We start from the raw sequence: 15,244 nt of genomic DNA on the forward strand, positions 1-15,244 counted from the left end.
CACAAAGCAGATTTCCAAGTCATCAGGGTATATAATCAAACCTCTGTATCCAATTACCTGTCAGCTACCACTATTTTGGCATCTTCCCTGAGCTGCACTGGTTTCCCAGCAGCAAACATGAAATTCCAGACACAGGTATGTAAGAGAAGGAGCTGTGGAAAACCTGTCTCACTGCTGCCTCTCCACCACCTTTAACTGCAAAGGAGGCTGCTGATTTGGGCCTGTTAAAGCAGATAAAAAGCAGCACCAATCCCTTCCCCAGCCTCCAGACACAAGCTGGAATTTACACAGCTCCTTCATCCAGGAGGGTCTGAGGCATTTCTAAGGCATTCACTGTGCAGATGGATTCTAGCTGAAGATCAGGCCTAGAAACAAGACCATTACTTTAAGAACATGGGACAATCTCGACACATTGAAACACAGATGAATGAACCTGAAAAAGCAGGTGGAATTTTTAGCATCCAACATGCACACAGTGCATTTCTGCTGCTTTCCAGAGCACTGATGTTTGCAGCCATCTGAGAAATGGCAACACTATGCTGGTTCTGCAGGGCCTTGCAAGCAAGACCATGTCTGACTCTTTCCCACATTCTTACAACAGGCTGGAAACAGGTTTTGGGTGTTTTTTTTTTTTTTTTAAATTTACAAACAGTATTTAATAGCTAGTTTTAAAAGCCTTTAGTCTTTCCCTTCCCTAAGAGTCCAGATGAAAAAATCTGTTTGGATTATTAAACCCAGACACTACAGATCCACTTTCACAGTACAAAGAAGAAGATTCATAGGAAAGAAATGCAGAAGAGGAACAATCCCTGTGTGAGGTCAGCAGTCATTAACCAACTACAATTAAACGGAGAATTACAATAAGCATTAAATCATTATTATACCTGATCCAGGACACTGGGATTTTACTTGCACTCTTGCAGGAAGCAGAACACAATGAAGAAGTTGCTTAACCTGGGCATGAAATCTAATTTAAGCTTTATCACATCCAATAGCACATTCTTTTGCCTAATATGGTGCACAGGAAGGATTTAGAAAGAAAAAATCCATCTACTGAATTACCAAACCTATCTCCTCAAGCACCTGGATTTTCCACTGGGGTCTTCCATCCCCAATTGAGCTGACACTGCAAGATTTAATGGGATCACAGCAAAAAGCTACAAAGTTCACTTTAGACAATTCAAAGGTCACCCAGGGTAAACAAGTGTATTTTGGGGGGTAACACCTAAGTTTGTCTGATGAATGCTGTCTAGGGGTCCTGAAAATAAGACTTGCTGGATATGAGGATCTGGAGTTAGCCAACTTTCTTCCCCAAAGAGGTTGCTAAAACAGATAAACTCAATTGTTTAAGTCAGCTGTTTACTGTACTGATTTCTGAATTCAGCTGCCTTTATTGATTCAAATGACAGCTCTCCACAGTGCCCAGGCTGCCACTGCAACTGAACTTGCAGCACAAGGTTTGAACTTTTCATTTAGCTCCCACTCTCTCATAAAAGTCTGCACAAAACCTGCTGTCAATAATTTCAGCTGAAAGATTAAAATTGGTTTCAATAAAAATTATACAAAATACACATCAAATCTTCAATTTTAATGAAAAACTACTATAAGAAAGAAATTTTAATCTTGCTTTCACACTGAAAGTGTAGAAACTCCTGTCACTCATCTAGCATTTTTAGCAGACTTCAAATGTAATCTACAAGTCTAAAGTATTATTGCTTTTGTGATTTGCCTTTCTTCCCATTCCATTTCTGAATCTTTTTTCTAAGTTGCATTTAAATATAACTTTTTTAAAAATTACTGTCATGTTACAGAAGACAATCTCCTTGCTGTGGCTAATGTATTCAGGGCTGAGTATTCCCAAGTTAAGCATTTTAATGCAGATTCATAATTAAAGTTCCTGTAAATGAGTTAGCTCAAGAAACTGTCACAGCAGCCACTACTGCAAATAACTTTGCTGACTGATTTGCAGTTCTGCTCAGTGTGTGTGGTGCTGAGCACTGCTCTCAGTGCAGAGGAACTTGCAGCCCAAGTGACAGATCCTCCTGGAGAGGGGCTGTGCTGGCCATACCACACAGAGGAACAGCAAGGAAGAAGCAGCAGCACTAAGGCAGGATCAGTGGGAACTGCTGCCTCCAGCTGCTCTGGAAACACCACCAGGAAAACCCAGCCAGATTCAGCAGGGACATCCAGAAGGATCCCCTCCAGCACACGTGGCTTTAACTGGTGTTCCCAGGGGGTGAGGAGCAGCAGGTAATGGCTCAGTGTGTCCTGACCCCACAAACACCAGGTCTGGAACTCCAATTTCACAAGTCTGAAAGCAGCAGCAGCATCCCACAGATGTGAAATAAAAGGGACTCAACTGCACTCTAATCTGAGAAATGGGAGCAGTCATGTCTTGGCAGTCCCTCATCTTCCTCTCCCCCTTTCAATTTGATTTTGGTCAAGAAGATAAAGATGCAGATGATTACAACTTTACAAAGCATAGTACAAAGAGCAAATAAATTAAGAGCAAGTATAATATACAGCCTTATCTAACTTAGACCAAGGAGTAAAGACCAGATGACCTCCAGAGTCCAGATCTCCCTTCCAAACTGAGTTTCCCTACAAGATGATTCCCTTGAACCCTGAAGGAGCAGAGTCCCCTGCCCTGGGCCCCCCAGAGCTGTACCTTGTGCTGCAGGATCTGAACATTCTGCACCAGGAAGCGGTAGGCGTTGTACCAGGGCAGGAACACATCCTTCAGGATATCCCTCACCCCCTCCTCCTTAAACCTCAGGTTTTCTGCTCTTACCACAGGAGAATTGATCAGGTACAACCTGCAAAATAAGAGCACAATACTTCAAAGGTTAAAACTGCACACACTGATAGGGTTTCACAAGAAAAACTCCAAAGACAACTGTACTGTAGGCATGTAACAAACTGAACATAAAACCATTCACTAGTAACTGCTCCAGGAGTTTTCCTAAGATGCTGCACACAGAATTTAGATTGAAATTTTCTTTTTCACTCTCTGTGCTAACACATGCTCAGATGCCATCATGGTGTAAAACAAGCAGAGGTTGCTTGGTTCATCTTTAGGATTGTACCTGTTGTTTTGGTAATATTTTGAATTGCTTAACCACTACCCAGTATCTTTCTACTCAATCTTGTTCACCTCCTCAATTATAAAAAGCCTTGGCAAAACTAAGGAGCAAAACAAACCAGGCAAATCCAAGGGAAAGAGCAAAAATCAGCATTTTCAAGAAAGACAGCCCCAGAAGAGAACAAAGGATGTACCTCCTACAATACAAAATGTATTGCATCCAGAGACAGCTTGGAGGGACCAAAGCAGAGGATCCAGGTGACACCAACTACTTATACAAGGGACAGAAATGTCCCTCAGCTTCTTTGCTGTCTCTGAGTTTAAAAAAAAAATCCCACCTTCTTCCCCAAATAAACATTCTGTCTTCAGAAATAAACTGGAATTTATCAAGTTAAGTCAAAGAGAAACCAGGCCTTACTAAGGTGTCAAAAACACTTGAATACAAACTTGATTTAGATACACTTCATTTAATTTTCCAAATATGAAAACCAAACCAAACATTTTTTCATTTTAAAGATTATGGCATTTTTCAATCCAAATTTATTAATCCATTTTCTCACATTTTTAAACTTTTAAAATCGTGACTCTAAACTAATATAACTTTACAGGCACTTCCTTTAAGAGGCTTTAAAATCTTCATGATATTTGACACAGCACATTCAAGAATACCAGACCATAAATTCTTCAGGAGAGAGGGCTTCTTGCATTAAAACCAATAAATAAAAATAGAGCTGCCAGAATAAACAGACAGTAATGCAGGACAGAAATGGGCTTTTTCAGTACTGGATTAAAAAAAAAAACAAAACAAAACACCCAACCCTAACCACAAATTTTAAGCACAGATTCATAGAATGGCTTGGGTGGGAATGGACCCCAAAGATCACCCAAGTGAATTCATACCTGAATTCAAATTACAAACTGGCACAGAACAATTAATGGCAACGAACTAGTAAGTCCTTAAATGAAACTAGAATTTAGGTCTATCCTTAAACCACACTTTCCTTCTACTACAATTATTTATGTGCCATAGTTTGCTGGTATTATTGTTTTTTGGGGGGGGTTGTTTGTTTTAATAAAGCAGTCCTACTCTGTCTTATAATACGTAAATGTTACAAGAAGAGCAATTCCCTCAAATACTCCAATTCAAAGACACATTATTGTATGAACAGAAAAATAAGGGCCACAAGAAAACCAGAGTTCCATCAGTTTAGTTACAGCCATTCAGTTACCCACTGGGCAGAAAAGAAAACCTTCCTCAGATCAAGCCAGTGTTACTGAGTTTGCTGACAATGCACGAGAAAAAAGTGAATTATCTCCTCTTCATCTCCCTAAACCAGCAGCTTGTTGCATTTTTTCTCCTGCATTTGAAGACCAGGTGGAGAGGAGGATGCAACTCCTCCCTTCTAACAGCAATCCTCACCCCAGGACAGAGGAAATCAAAGGCTGGAAATCCCAGGACCAGCAAATTCTTTCTGACGTAGCTCAGCTTGGACAGGTCACTAGCCCAGGTCTCAGCAATATTGAAATGTAACTGTTTTGGCCCTTGTAACAGATTTCACTCAGGATTCAAATTTCATGAAGCCTCAAGTTGGATTGTAAAATTTACTGTGGTGTTATTTCTGCTGTTTGCCCTTCCTGCTCAATTCCATATTCATTTCACCAACTTATATCTATATTTTCCACTGATCTATTTATTAAGCTACTGCTGAGAATACTTCAAAGCTGGAGTTAAAATATACATATATATTTGTGTACTGCAAAAGCTAAAGTAACTCTGCAGGGAAACAGTGCCAAGGAAAAAACCTCACTTGTAGCTTTTGCTATAAACAGAGAACATCAAGCACCTCAGAAAAGGCAGAGAACTGAATTGCAGAGCTCCTTCCAGAAATGAGCCCAGGCTGCAATGCTTTTTTACTCTCTGTGTGGGTGTAGGTATAAATAAATGTGACATTAAAGAATGAGTACACTGGCAGAAAAATGAATTAGCTTCTTAGAAATTTCAAAAAAAACCCCATGAATAATAGAAGTGTAACTTCTGGTGTTTGATATTTTTTTGGTTTGTTTATAAAAAAGGCAGGGTTGTTGTTTTTTTTCAACAGAAACATCACCTGTGATTTAAAAATCTCCAGTATGAGTAACTCCAACCCTTCTCACTCTTATTATTGCAGCTATCAGCTCAGTGCTACCCTGCTACCACACCTTGTTTATTTGTAAAGAGCAACTCTCCATTGTAAACATGTACTAAGTCTTTTAAATGCTAAAGCCTGAAGTAATTAGAACTTCACACTGATTCTGTTAAATTATCTAGAAGCAACAACCATCTTCCCCAAACAAACAGCTTCCATTCCGCCCATCAGTTCTGTGTGTAGCTGTAACACACAATGTGTGAGTTGAAGGGTTTGTTACATGCACAAGAATTACAGGGCTCTAGAGAAATGCCCAAGTAGTGGATTCTTGCAGTTATTAAAATGTTTTTTATGTACCTTTACCTCAAGGTACCACCTGATGCATGCAGTCAGTGCACCAAGTCAGAGTACCAAGTGACTGTGTAATTACTCCATGTGTTCCTGTAATTTTAATGAACCACTTGAACTGGGTTTAATCTCTGTTTGACCAGCACAATTTATCTACACACATCAGGCTGCTCCCCTTCTGCTCTTCCGGTGCCACTACTATCAGGTGCAAATGATGCACTTACATCCACAAACACAAAGCACTTTCTCTCCAGAAAATGTACAGTGCAAAGAGGAAATAAATGTTTTGTGGATTATGCATAGACCCTCCTCTAAGCCAATGATTTAACAGTGACCTTGTAATGTTGTTATCAAATATTTTATTCCCATTTTCACTGGCTCAGCTCAGATTATCAGTGCTGGAAGAAGCAGATCCCCTGGGCTTTAGGGAGGGAAACATGCACTGCATCCACTGCCAGTTCTTTGGAGTCATCCACTCTTGCAGCTACTTCTGTCCCAGTGGTCTAGAAGCTTCTAAAATTAACTTTCTTCCTGCTGTAATTGTCAAACTCCCCCAAGCAGCCTCTTGGTGTGGATCTGCCATGAGCATGGAGCCCACACATCCCACAGAACATCCACCAGAGAAATCCCACCTGAGTGCATCAGCTCCGTAGCTGTTCACAATGTGCATCGGATCGGGATAATTCTTCTTCCTTTTGCTCATTTTTTGGCCATCACTAGAAAATAGCAGAATGTAGACATCAATTCCCAGCTTTTAACACTTATTTATATGGATAAAGAAGAAAGGCCCTTCAAATCAAGTTCAATTTTTCTGTCCTGGTATGCTCCTGGTGGCACAGACATAATTATATATATCTATATATGAGCACACCGTTTCTGTAGGACTGTTGAACCTACAAAAATAACTGAAAAAACCAAAACCCAACCCAGGAGGCTCCTAAGTTACAAATCTAGGCAGGAAATCTGTCCTTCCTACCCAAGCAGAGGAAAGATGCACTTGTTTTGAAGCAATCCCTCCAGCCCACTGATTTTTTTAAATTTTCATTCGAAAATAAAGGGAAACAAATATAATTAACTTTAAATTACATCTAAAACTACATTTATCATCCCTTTTACTTTGCCTAACAGGTACAATTTCTTTCCTATTCTTGTCATTCATTTTCTCTCTCCAGGCAGGACTAGCCCTGCTGGAAAGAACCCAGTGCAGCAGATGCTGGGATGTGTGAGCCTCTCACTCTCAGATGCCTCTTATCTCCTGCAGCACAGATATCACCCTGGCAAGTCTTAACAGCTCCCAAGTCCATTTCACATTCCATTTACAATTTGCGGGTCTTATCTCAAAAATTCTTTGACTAAAAACCTGCTCAGGAAGGAGCTGATTGACACCAACCTGGCAAGGACAAGGCCGTTCACAATGACATTCTTGAAAGGAGGCCTCCCAAAAAGAGCAGTGGACAGCACCAGCAAAGTGTAGAACCTGAAACAAGAGACAACACAAATGTGACTTTATAAATACACCAAGCTAAAGCCTGCATGTCTTCATTACAAAATAAATGCTTCATTATGCTGCTTTCCTCTGGCAAAGATAAAGTTGGGGAACATTTATGTGGCAGAGTCAGAAGAGGAGCTTATGGAAAGTAGATCTTCCTATTTGAAGCATATCATGCTGTTTGCTGGGATCTACTAGTCCAGGAAGGCAGAAAAATTCTAATAGGAAGCATTAGGAAGATCATGAGGAAGAAAACTGCAGCATTTTCCCTCTTTAGCAGAAAAAAAGGAATTCTGCCCCTGAACAAGTTTCCTATTTGCTCACTGCAAACCTGTGACCAGTCAGGACTAAACAGAGCATCTGATCAGAACCAGCACACTTTTGTGTGTTTGTGTGTTCACTGTGTGTTCTTCAGCTTACCAGACAATGGAATATAGTATAAAAGTATAAAAGCAAGTTACCAAGGGAGAAGCCTCCTTCCAGCCCTGCCAAAGGTTTGACTGGAAGGAGGTTGTGGTTGCCTGCTTAAATCAGCCACCACCACAAAATAAGAGAATGTTTCCCCAACAAAGGGCAGCAGTGGTTCTTCCCCATTCTATTTGATGTGTTGACAATCACTCTGTAAACTTGGACACTCTGGAAATCAGTGCTGGAGCAAGCACAGGCACCTATTGTTCACAGGCTGATATATGATTATATCTGGGAAATTAAGTGGAAGTGCAGGATGATGTGATAATTTCACACTCAGGAGCCAGAGCCTTCACCAAAGGAGGGCTGTGTGAGCTGCTGGAACTGCACTGTTGGTAATTACTTTTAAGAAAGTAACTGGAGGGTGGGCCACAGCTTTCCTGGTTCAAAACAGGCATCACACTGACAACTGCTTAGCAACCTTCAAAGAGAAGGTGATTATAAAAAAGCTATAATAAGGCACAGGAGGTTATGTCTCAGAACTATGTATTTGCATGAAGATTTAGGGGAGAAACACTTCATGGGGGAGAAAAAATCTATCTGTATGTTCCAAAGTTGTTTTTATCAAAAAGCAGCCTATAATTGCAAAAGCATTATGCTGACACTTGAGGGTCCTCTGCAGAGGCTGCTGTGTGCATTTATTAAGTGACTTCCATGACAACTCTGATGCCTATTTCAGACAGGCCCCTAACTCTCAAAATCACCTCAATCCACACTGCAGGATGCAAATTCTCTTTATTAAACTACAGTTTAATTTCATTAATTTTAGCCAATAGTCCTCCACCTGCACACAAACATTTGCATTCAAAATCCCTGTCTTGATTTTAAACTTTCTTAAGAAAACCCTAAACACAAATATCTGACTATTCACTCAGGTGACTGGCACCTCAAGCCTACAGAGATGAAAGTTCATTACAAACACAACAGTTTTTTCTCTGTACTTACTAAAAAATTCCTCATTGACAAACTCCCAGCACTTTCTGCAAACTGGTCACAAATTCTCCTATTAGAGCACCTGAACTTGCATAAAAGCATAAAGCAGAACCAGCTAGGAGAGATTTCAATGTTCTTTAGGAATTCCTAATTCCTTGTATGAGGAAAGTTGTACAGGCAGACAGTGGGCACTGAAAAAATGCATCCAAGGATACATCACAAATTTTATGTTCAAGTTGTCAAACCCAAAGAGTCTCAGCATGAGGTGGCTTAGTTGATGACAGCTACAAGACTGTCTCTGAAAACCTGTGATCCACATATTCTGATGGAACTCTTTTGATTCTTCCTCAGGTTGTGCTTTTAGAATTCACCTCATTCACTCTGAATATTTTAAAGCAGTGTCTTTCTGCACCTTATTTTTGAAGTATCTTGTCCAGAGACACATTTGTTTCCTGAAAACTTCCTCAATTTCTCTACTGCTTCCCCTTCCATTCACCAAATCTCAGACTGTTCCTAGGTATGTCCTTGCAGATAAATAACTGTCACTCAAGAACAGTGAAAAAGCCATAACAGGGACAGAACTTCACTCCTTTGCTCTACTTTCCAGCAAGGAGAAAACAGGGAGGGAATCTTTTCTTCTTTTATTCTTGAACAGCTGTGGGTAAATTCATGATCCTGTGGTTCATGCCAAACCTTCCAGCTGTGAATTCCCTGTGGGCCACCACATTCAGATCACGAGCACAAATCTTGCTGCATTTCTCTATACAGAGGCAGAGCCTTTCCTACCACTCTGCCTGAACTGCCAGACTTTCAACCCAACTACTCTAAGATTTTGTCCTGTGGCTTTAACAAATATAATTCAGCTGTACCTCTATCCATGCAGAAAGTCATCAAAAATATAACTTTTCTGGACAATCACCTTTGTCACATTAATTTTCCCCTTGTCTCCCTTGATTTTTTCCTCCTCTTCTGTGGAATGAACCAGAAGCCACCAAACCTGCACCTCCTGAGCCCTTCCCCACCTCCCTGTCCTCACTTCACAGCAGCTGCAGTCTCTGACCTGACACAAAACCAATCTCCATTCTCAAGCTTCACACTCTGTACAGGATGTGCCAAATACAAATCCCATCCTGTGCTCCCAACACTTCAGAACTCATCTGCTCCTTGTTCTCTTAGACCTCACATCATAATTCCTCTTACCTCTCACAAATCAGAAGTGCTCTACTATAAATCATCCAACACTTGCTGGTAGCAAAGCCCCAGCTCATTGAAAACCTGGGAGAGGTGGGAGCAGTAGGAATTGAGGCAGTGTTTTATTTCCCACCACAAACAGGTGAAACACACCTGGCTCTGGGTAAGACTCCCAGGAACTCTTACACTCATGCTAAGAACAAACAGCAATCTGCCCCAGACTGAAAAGGCAAAGCCTCCTCTTGCACCCTGACTATGGCACACAAGTCTGAGGGCTCACACCAAAGGCCTTCATCCTGAAGTTCCTCCATTAAAAAAAAAAGCACTGTTTTCTAGTTTTTTCCAGATAAAAAGAATAAAGAGGAAAAATTAAGTTTTTCATTCTCCTTTTGCTACCCAACAGTATATGACTGTATACTGAGGTATTAGACAATTTTTTGCATCGCAATTAAGGGGCTGAAAAATGAAGACATTTCCCTACAGCCACGAAATTTAGTTGTATTTGGCATCCTGCCTGCTTTGGTTGCTTTGATTTGTTGTGGGGATAGAGGAATGGGCATGGGGAAGTGCCAACTGTATTCCAAGGGAATTTATTTAGCTCTAATACCTCAAGTTACTGGATGGAAAAGTTCTGCTTGGACACAGTCAAACTCACTAATCCAGAAAACACAAAAATTCATCTTCATCTGTCAATTTTCACAGTCAACCTCAAACTTCAGACATGGACTAAACACTTTGCAATGCTAGAACTAAAGCTGTATGTAGGCATACAACTATGTATGAGAACATTAACCACAGAAAATCAGACAAAATTTTTCACCAATGATTGAAAAGGATTTATCTAGAGTGAAAGAAGCAGATGTTGTTTACAGCTAAAAACTTTGACTTTTTTGCAAAATATATAATCTTAACAACATAAGGTTTGATTTAATTTTTTTCTGCACTCACCCAAAACTCCAAAATTCAAGTTTAATCTTGAGGTAAAAAATTACCAGGCTATATACATTGGCTTGAAATCCTCAACACACTGACTTCCATTTCAAGTGACTCAACTGCAGCTCTGTCTCCAGTAGATAACTCAAGTTCTGTGATCATTCAGCTGCTGAGATTTTTCCTTACCAGGCCAAAGATGTGCCCTATTACTAATCATGTCTTCCATAAAAGCTGGGAAGTTTTCTTGCTAATATTGTATTTCTACAACAATTTTTTTGTCATCAAGCTTTAAACTACCTTGTGTTTGAGTTTAAAGACAAATTCTACACTTGCCTGTACAGAAACGGTCAAATTATCTATACAGCATTAAAAATGTGAAAGTAAATGCATTATAAAATGCAGTTAAATAAATGTATTAATTATTGAAGTAGATAGTAAAGCACTGAAGTGTTACACACAGGGCAATAACCTGATGTTTCAGGTTTAGCTGGGTGTGTATTCAATTACTGTTAGAGATGGGGCAGTTACCCTCTGCTAATTGGACAGTTTTCTTTATCTCTTCCATAACCAATCCTCCCTCCAGGAGATCTCTTCTGTTCATGGGCCAGTGAGTGTCACTGCATGGCTGATCAAATTACATCGCCATTGAGAGAAGCTCGACCCAGGAGGAGGAGCCAAGCATTCCTACCTGGATAGAATCTGACATTTGGAACACCACAGCAGCCTTTTCCCACTGCATTTCCAGAGGAGCAGCTTTCTTCTCCCCTGCATTCCCAGAGGAATGGCAGGGCCATCTACACCAGCACTGGACCTTCAGAGGAAAACTGCACCCTTCTGCAGGATCCCTGCTCCAACAGAACCACAGCTGGCACTGCAGGAGGGCTGAGCCACCATGGAATGGGACTGCTGCCAGCACCCTGACCCACAGGGTGTCAGCTCCTGCTCTGACTCTGGCAGCGTTTTTTTGTATTGTGGCACTTTATTTTAATTTTCCTAATAAAAAACTGTTATTCCTATTCCCATATCTTGGCCTGAGAGCCCCTTAATTTAAAAATTGTAATAATTCAGAGGAAGGGGGTCCACATTTTCCATTTCAGGGGAGCCTCCTGCCTTCTTTAACAGACTCTCTTTCCAAACCAAGCCACCTGACACAGCAAGTGGCAGGAAATTACCATCCTCGCGTCTGGTCGATGCCCTCGGCGATGAAGTCGGCGGGGAAGGCGTCCTCGAGCTCCCTCCTGTTCTGGAAGGGGTAGTGCACCTGGGCGTAGGGCATGCTGCCGCTCTCGAACCAGCAGTCGAACACCTCGGGCACGCGGCGCAGCGCGCCCTTCCCGCAGCGCGACGGGATGCTCAGATGGTCAATGCTGCACGACAAACACCCCCGGGGGGAGAAACCACCGCTTTACAAATCTGTAAGGCTTATCAAACCTTAACAAAAATACAACAAAAGCACTAAGTAAGGAAAAGCAGGCGTGGGTGCTGCCCTCGTGGCTGCCTACCACGCGGCTGGCTCGTCTGCAAGATGGATGCTTCTCCTTTTATACCCTTGGGGGTTGTATCAGCCAGCCCTGGCCCCTCACAAAGTCTGCCAGTCAGCTCTTCTGTGCCATTTATTGCTGGAGATTATTGCTTTCGTGACACTTCAGTGGTCACAGCCCCCCAGCTACAAGCTTTTCTATTCCCAAGTGCCCCATGCAAGGGACACATGTGCATGCCTTCTTTCTACCTGTCCCAGACAGCCCAGGCTGTCTGATGGCAGCAATACAGGAGGGGGAAAAGGGAACTATGGGGAGAACAGAGAACATCTAAACCACAATAACATAACTATACATCAATAAAGCTTCTCTTAATATTCACCCCTTAATTGTGAGAGCCAATCTTCCCATTATCCATCTATAACACCCAGCAACCTCCAACAAAACCAAGTTAGAAGTTCGTGTCATGCTGGCGTATTAGGATGACAGCTGTTGTGGCTTTCATTTTAATGACTCTTTAAAAAGGTCCTTCAAAGTGTTTCCTTTGATAATCTCTGTAATTTTTTGTATTAACAGTGTTCAATAAGTGTTTTTCAACAGAAAAAAAGAAAATTTATATGTGTTAGTCATAAGTCCTGTTACAAATTTTTTATTCCCTAAATCTGTTTCCCAGGGTTTGGGCAAAAAAAAACCCAAGGTTTTTTTATGTCTACTTATCTATGTCTAATACCCAGTGGAGAGTCTCTGTGACACACCTTTCTCGATGCAGATCCGTCACTTTTACTCCAGACAGCTCCTCCAGTTCTGCCATTGATCCAACACAAACCACCTGTAGGAGAAATTCAAGAAATTTAGCCAGTTATTTGTACATAGCAGCTATTTTTTTTTAATATCAGACAGGAGACTTGCAATATATCTTGTAGTAGTCGATAGAGCTGAAAAAAACCAATACAAAATTTTGCACAAGGGTCTCCTTCCTCAAATGATGTTAAAGACCACTGCCCTGATTTAATACAATTCATGTTACAAGAACTGGAGACTTGGAAGCAGCAGCATCTTGGCAGGTCATCAAAAAATGTGGGATTTGATGGGGGGCTTCTCCAAACCAGACACAATCAAAAAGCTCTGAAAATTCAATGACTGACTTTTACATAAACAGGAGTTTGAGATCCCAGGTTCCTCCCCTGAAGTAAGCAGCTCATTATCCTTAAGGATTCCATCCCAGGTAGACTAAACTGTACAAGATAAAGGCTTTTTATCTGAAGTCAAGAAAGCATCACAGCTACCAGAGGGATTGCTAAGGAAGACTTTTCTTGGTTTTGTTGCACCAACATGCTATTAATAATGCAAATTTCCACACCAGACTTGCACTGACATCATGAAACCAGGATTCTGAAAAACTGTATGAGAAAGCAGAAAAGCAAGATTTTACTTTAGGTTTTACTGAAATGGAGCCCTCCCAGTGCCCTGTGGCCTCTCTCATCTGGCAGGACTCATGAGCCACAAGCTGCAGTACAGGCCTGGATTTTGGAGATGCTGTCCCGCATGCCATCCTTCCCTTTTAGAATTGCAGCAGAAAAACCCCAGGGTCTGACAGATCTGACAGGGAAGGAGTTAAATGTAGCACCATAAAGAAGCTGTAAATAGGCCAGACATTTTTCACACGAAATAACTTTGGAAGTTGCTCTTAAGGTACAAAAATCAGAGCACTGCTCAATTCCTTTAGCTAGTCTTAAACATATGCATATGTATACACATGGAAATTGTGACTAACTGAAAGGTTTTGGTGTCTTTAATTCCAAAAAATTGTCATGAATTACAGAGAAGACAGAAACTCAGTCTGATTTGGGTTTTAAGACACGATTTTCCCAGTCTGATTCAAGTGCTGATCTGCATTACTAATCACCATTTGCTATTGTTAAAGTACTTTGGAAATGTGATGTTTTCATTACTTATCTGTCTTTTTTATTCTGTAGGAAATGAGGCAGGACAATGATTCCACTAGCCAGGTACAACAGCCTGCAGAATGCACACAAACTAAACAAGGGGACTGATTCCAGGTAAAAATACATCTTCATCAACTAACTATTTTTAACCCAGATCTGTTCTTCATTCATGTAGCCCCATAAGTAAACACACAGGCTCAAGTGAGCAGCAGCAGGTGCTTAGTTCAGCACTGCTGGAGGAAGAAAAGTTACTAATAGAGAAATGGGTAAAAAAATGCCCTTGGATACACCAATTACTTCACCTTCACTAACCTTTGTATTTGAATATACTTTCATACTAAGCTCTGGGAGAAAAGCTCCTCATTATTTGGTGCTTTCTGAACAAGTACGTCAATACTAAAGCAAAATTTTGAATATTGCTGCAGAATTGCACCCAGAAATCACTCATGGAAGAAATAAACCCAAGTTCACATGAAAAATTCACCAAGCCCCAGAGTAACACAGATCTCCCCCACTGAGCAAGACTGCCTCTGTCCAAGGCAGAAGGAAGGAGCTCCTCTGTCCCAAGGGGAGCTCATTAGAGACTGAAAGGCAAGAGAAGAAAGCAGCAAACAGATGCTAATCAAATTCCATCCCTCATTAGGCCGCACCCCTTGGTTTCTGTATGGAGCACACACAGGCTGATGCTCCCCAATTAAAGCTCCTGCTCTGGATCCATCCCCCTTAGGAGTCACAGCTGCCCCAACAGCCTGGACCTCTCCTCTACCTACCAGGCATTTGCTCCTCCTCCATTTTATGGCTCACATCAGCTACAAAAGTATCTCTACCAACATCAGCAGCAGCTCAGACTGCAGCAGATGGGCTGTCAGCACCTCCAAGACCTACCGTGAACCCACAGGTCAAGGTTAACCCCTGCCAACAAAATGAACATTACATCCAGGATTATCCATGTCCATAGGAGCACAAATCCATCCAGCAGCAGCCATGGATCTCAGTGTTCCTGTGGCACAGCCCTGCAGTCCCTGCTAGATAAAAATGTTTGTTTTTGTGGGTTTGCCATTTCAGCTCTGCTCTGGACCACAGCTGAGGAGGAAGGAGTGCCCACAGAAAGGAAGAAGCCCGCCCAGTGTGTCAGAGAGATGTCTGGGACCTCCAGAAAGCATCTCATGAATACTGAGCAGGAGAAGAAATGACTGCTACAGTCAGCCAGAAGTGGCCCAGAAATGCACCTGGAGAGGTTCCCTCACCCT

The 15,244-nt window shown here is 41.5% G+C and overlaps 1 protein-coding gene across 6 annotated transcripts in view; it reads right to left on the reverse strand.

Moving 5' to 3' along the window:
- IARS1 (isoleucyl-tRNA synthetase 1) overlaps positions 1-15,244 on the reverse strand; it is a 94,346-nt gene that overhangs the window by 28,954 nt on the left and 50,148 nt on the right. For all 6 annotated transcript variants that reach the window (XM_064432251.1, XM_064432248.1, XM_064432246.1 and 3 more), the window contains exons 16-20: positions 12,804-12,877; positions 11,743-11,937; positions 6,947-7,033; positions 6,189-6,272; positions 2,669-2,816 (exon numbers count right to left, since the gene is read on the reverse strand). In XM_064432251.1, coding sequence (XP_064288321.1) covers positions 2,669-2,816; positions 6,189-6,272; positions 6,947-7,033; positions 11,743-11,937; positions 12,804-12,877 — 588 coding nt within the window. The remainder of the gene's footprint in view (positions 1-2,668; positions 2,817-6,188; positions 6,273-6,946; positions 7,034-11,742; positions 11,938-12,803; positions 12,878-15,244) is intronic.

This window comes from Passer domesticus, chromosome 9, assembly GCF_036417665.1.
Source record: "Passer domesticus isolate bPasDom1 chromosome 9, bPasDom1.hap1, whole genome shotgun sequence".
Taxonomy (NCBI): Eukaryota; Metazoa; Chordata; class Aves; order Passeriformes; family Passeridae; genus Passer; species Passer domesticus.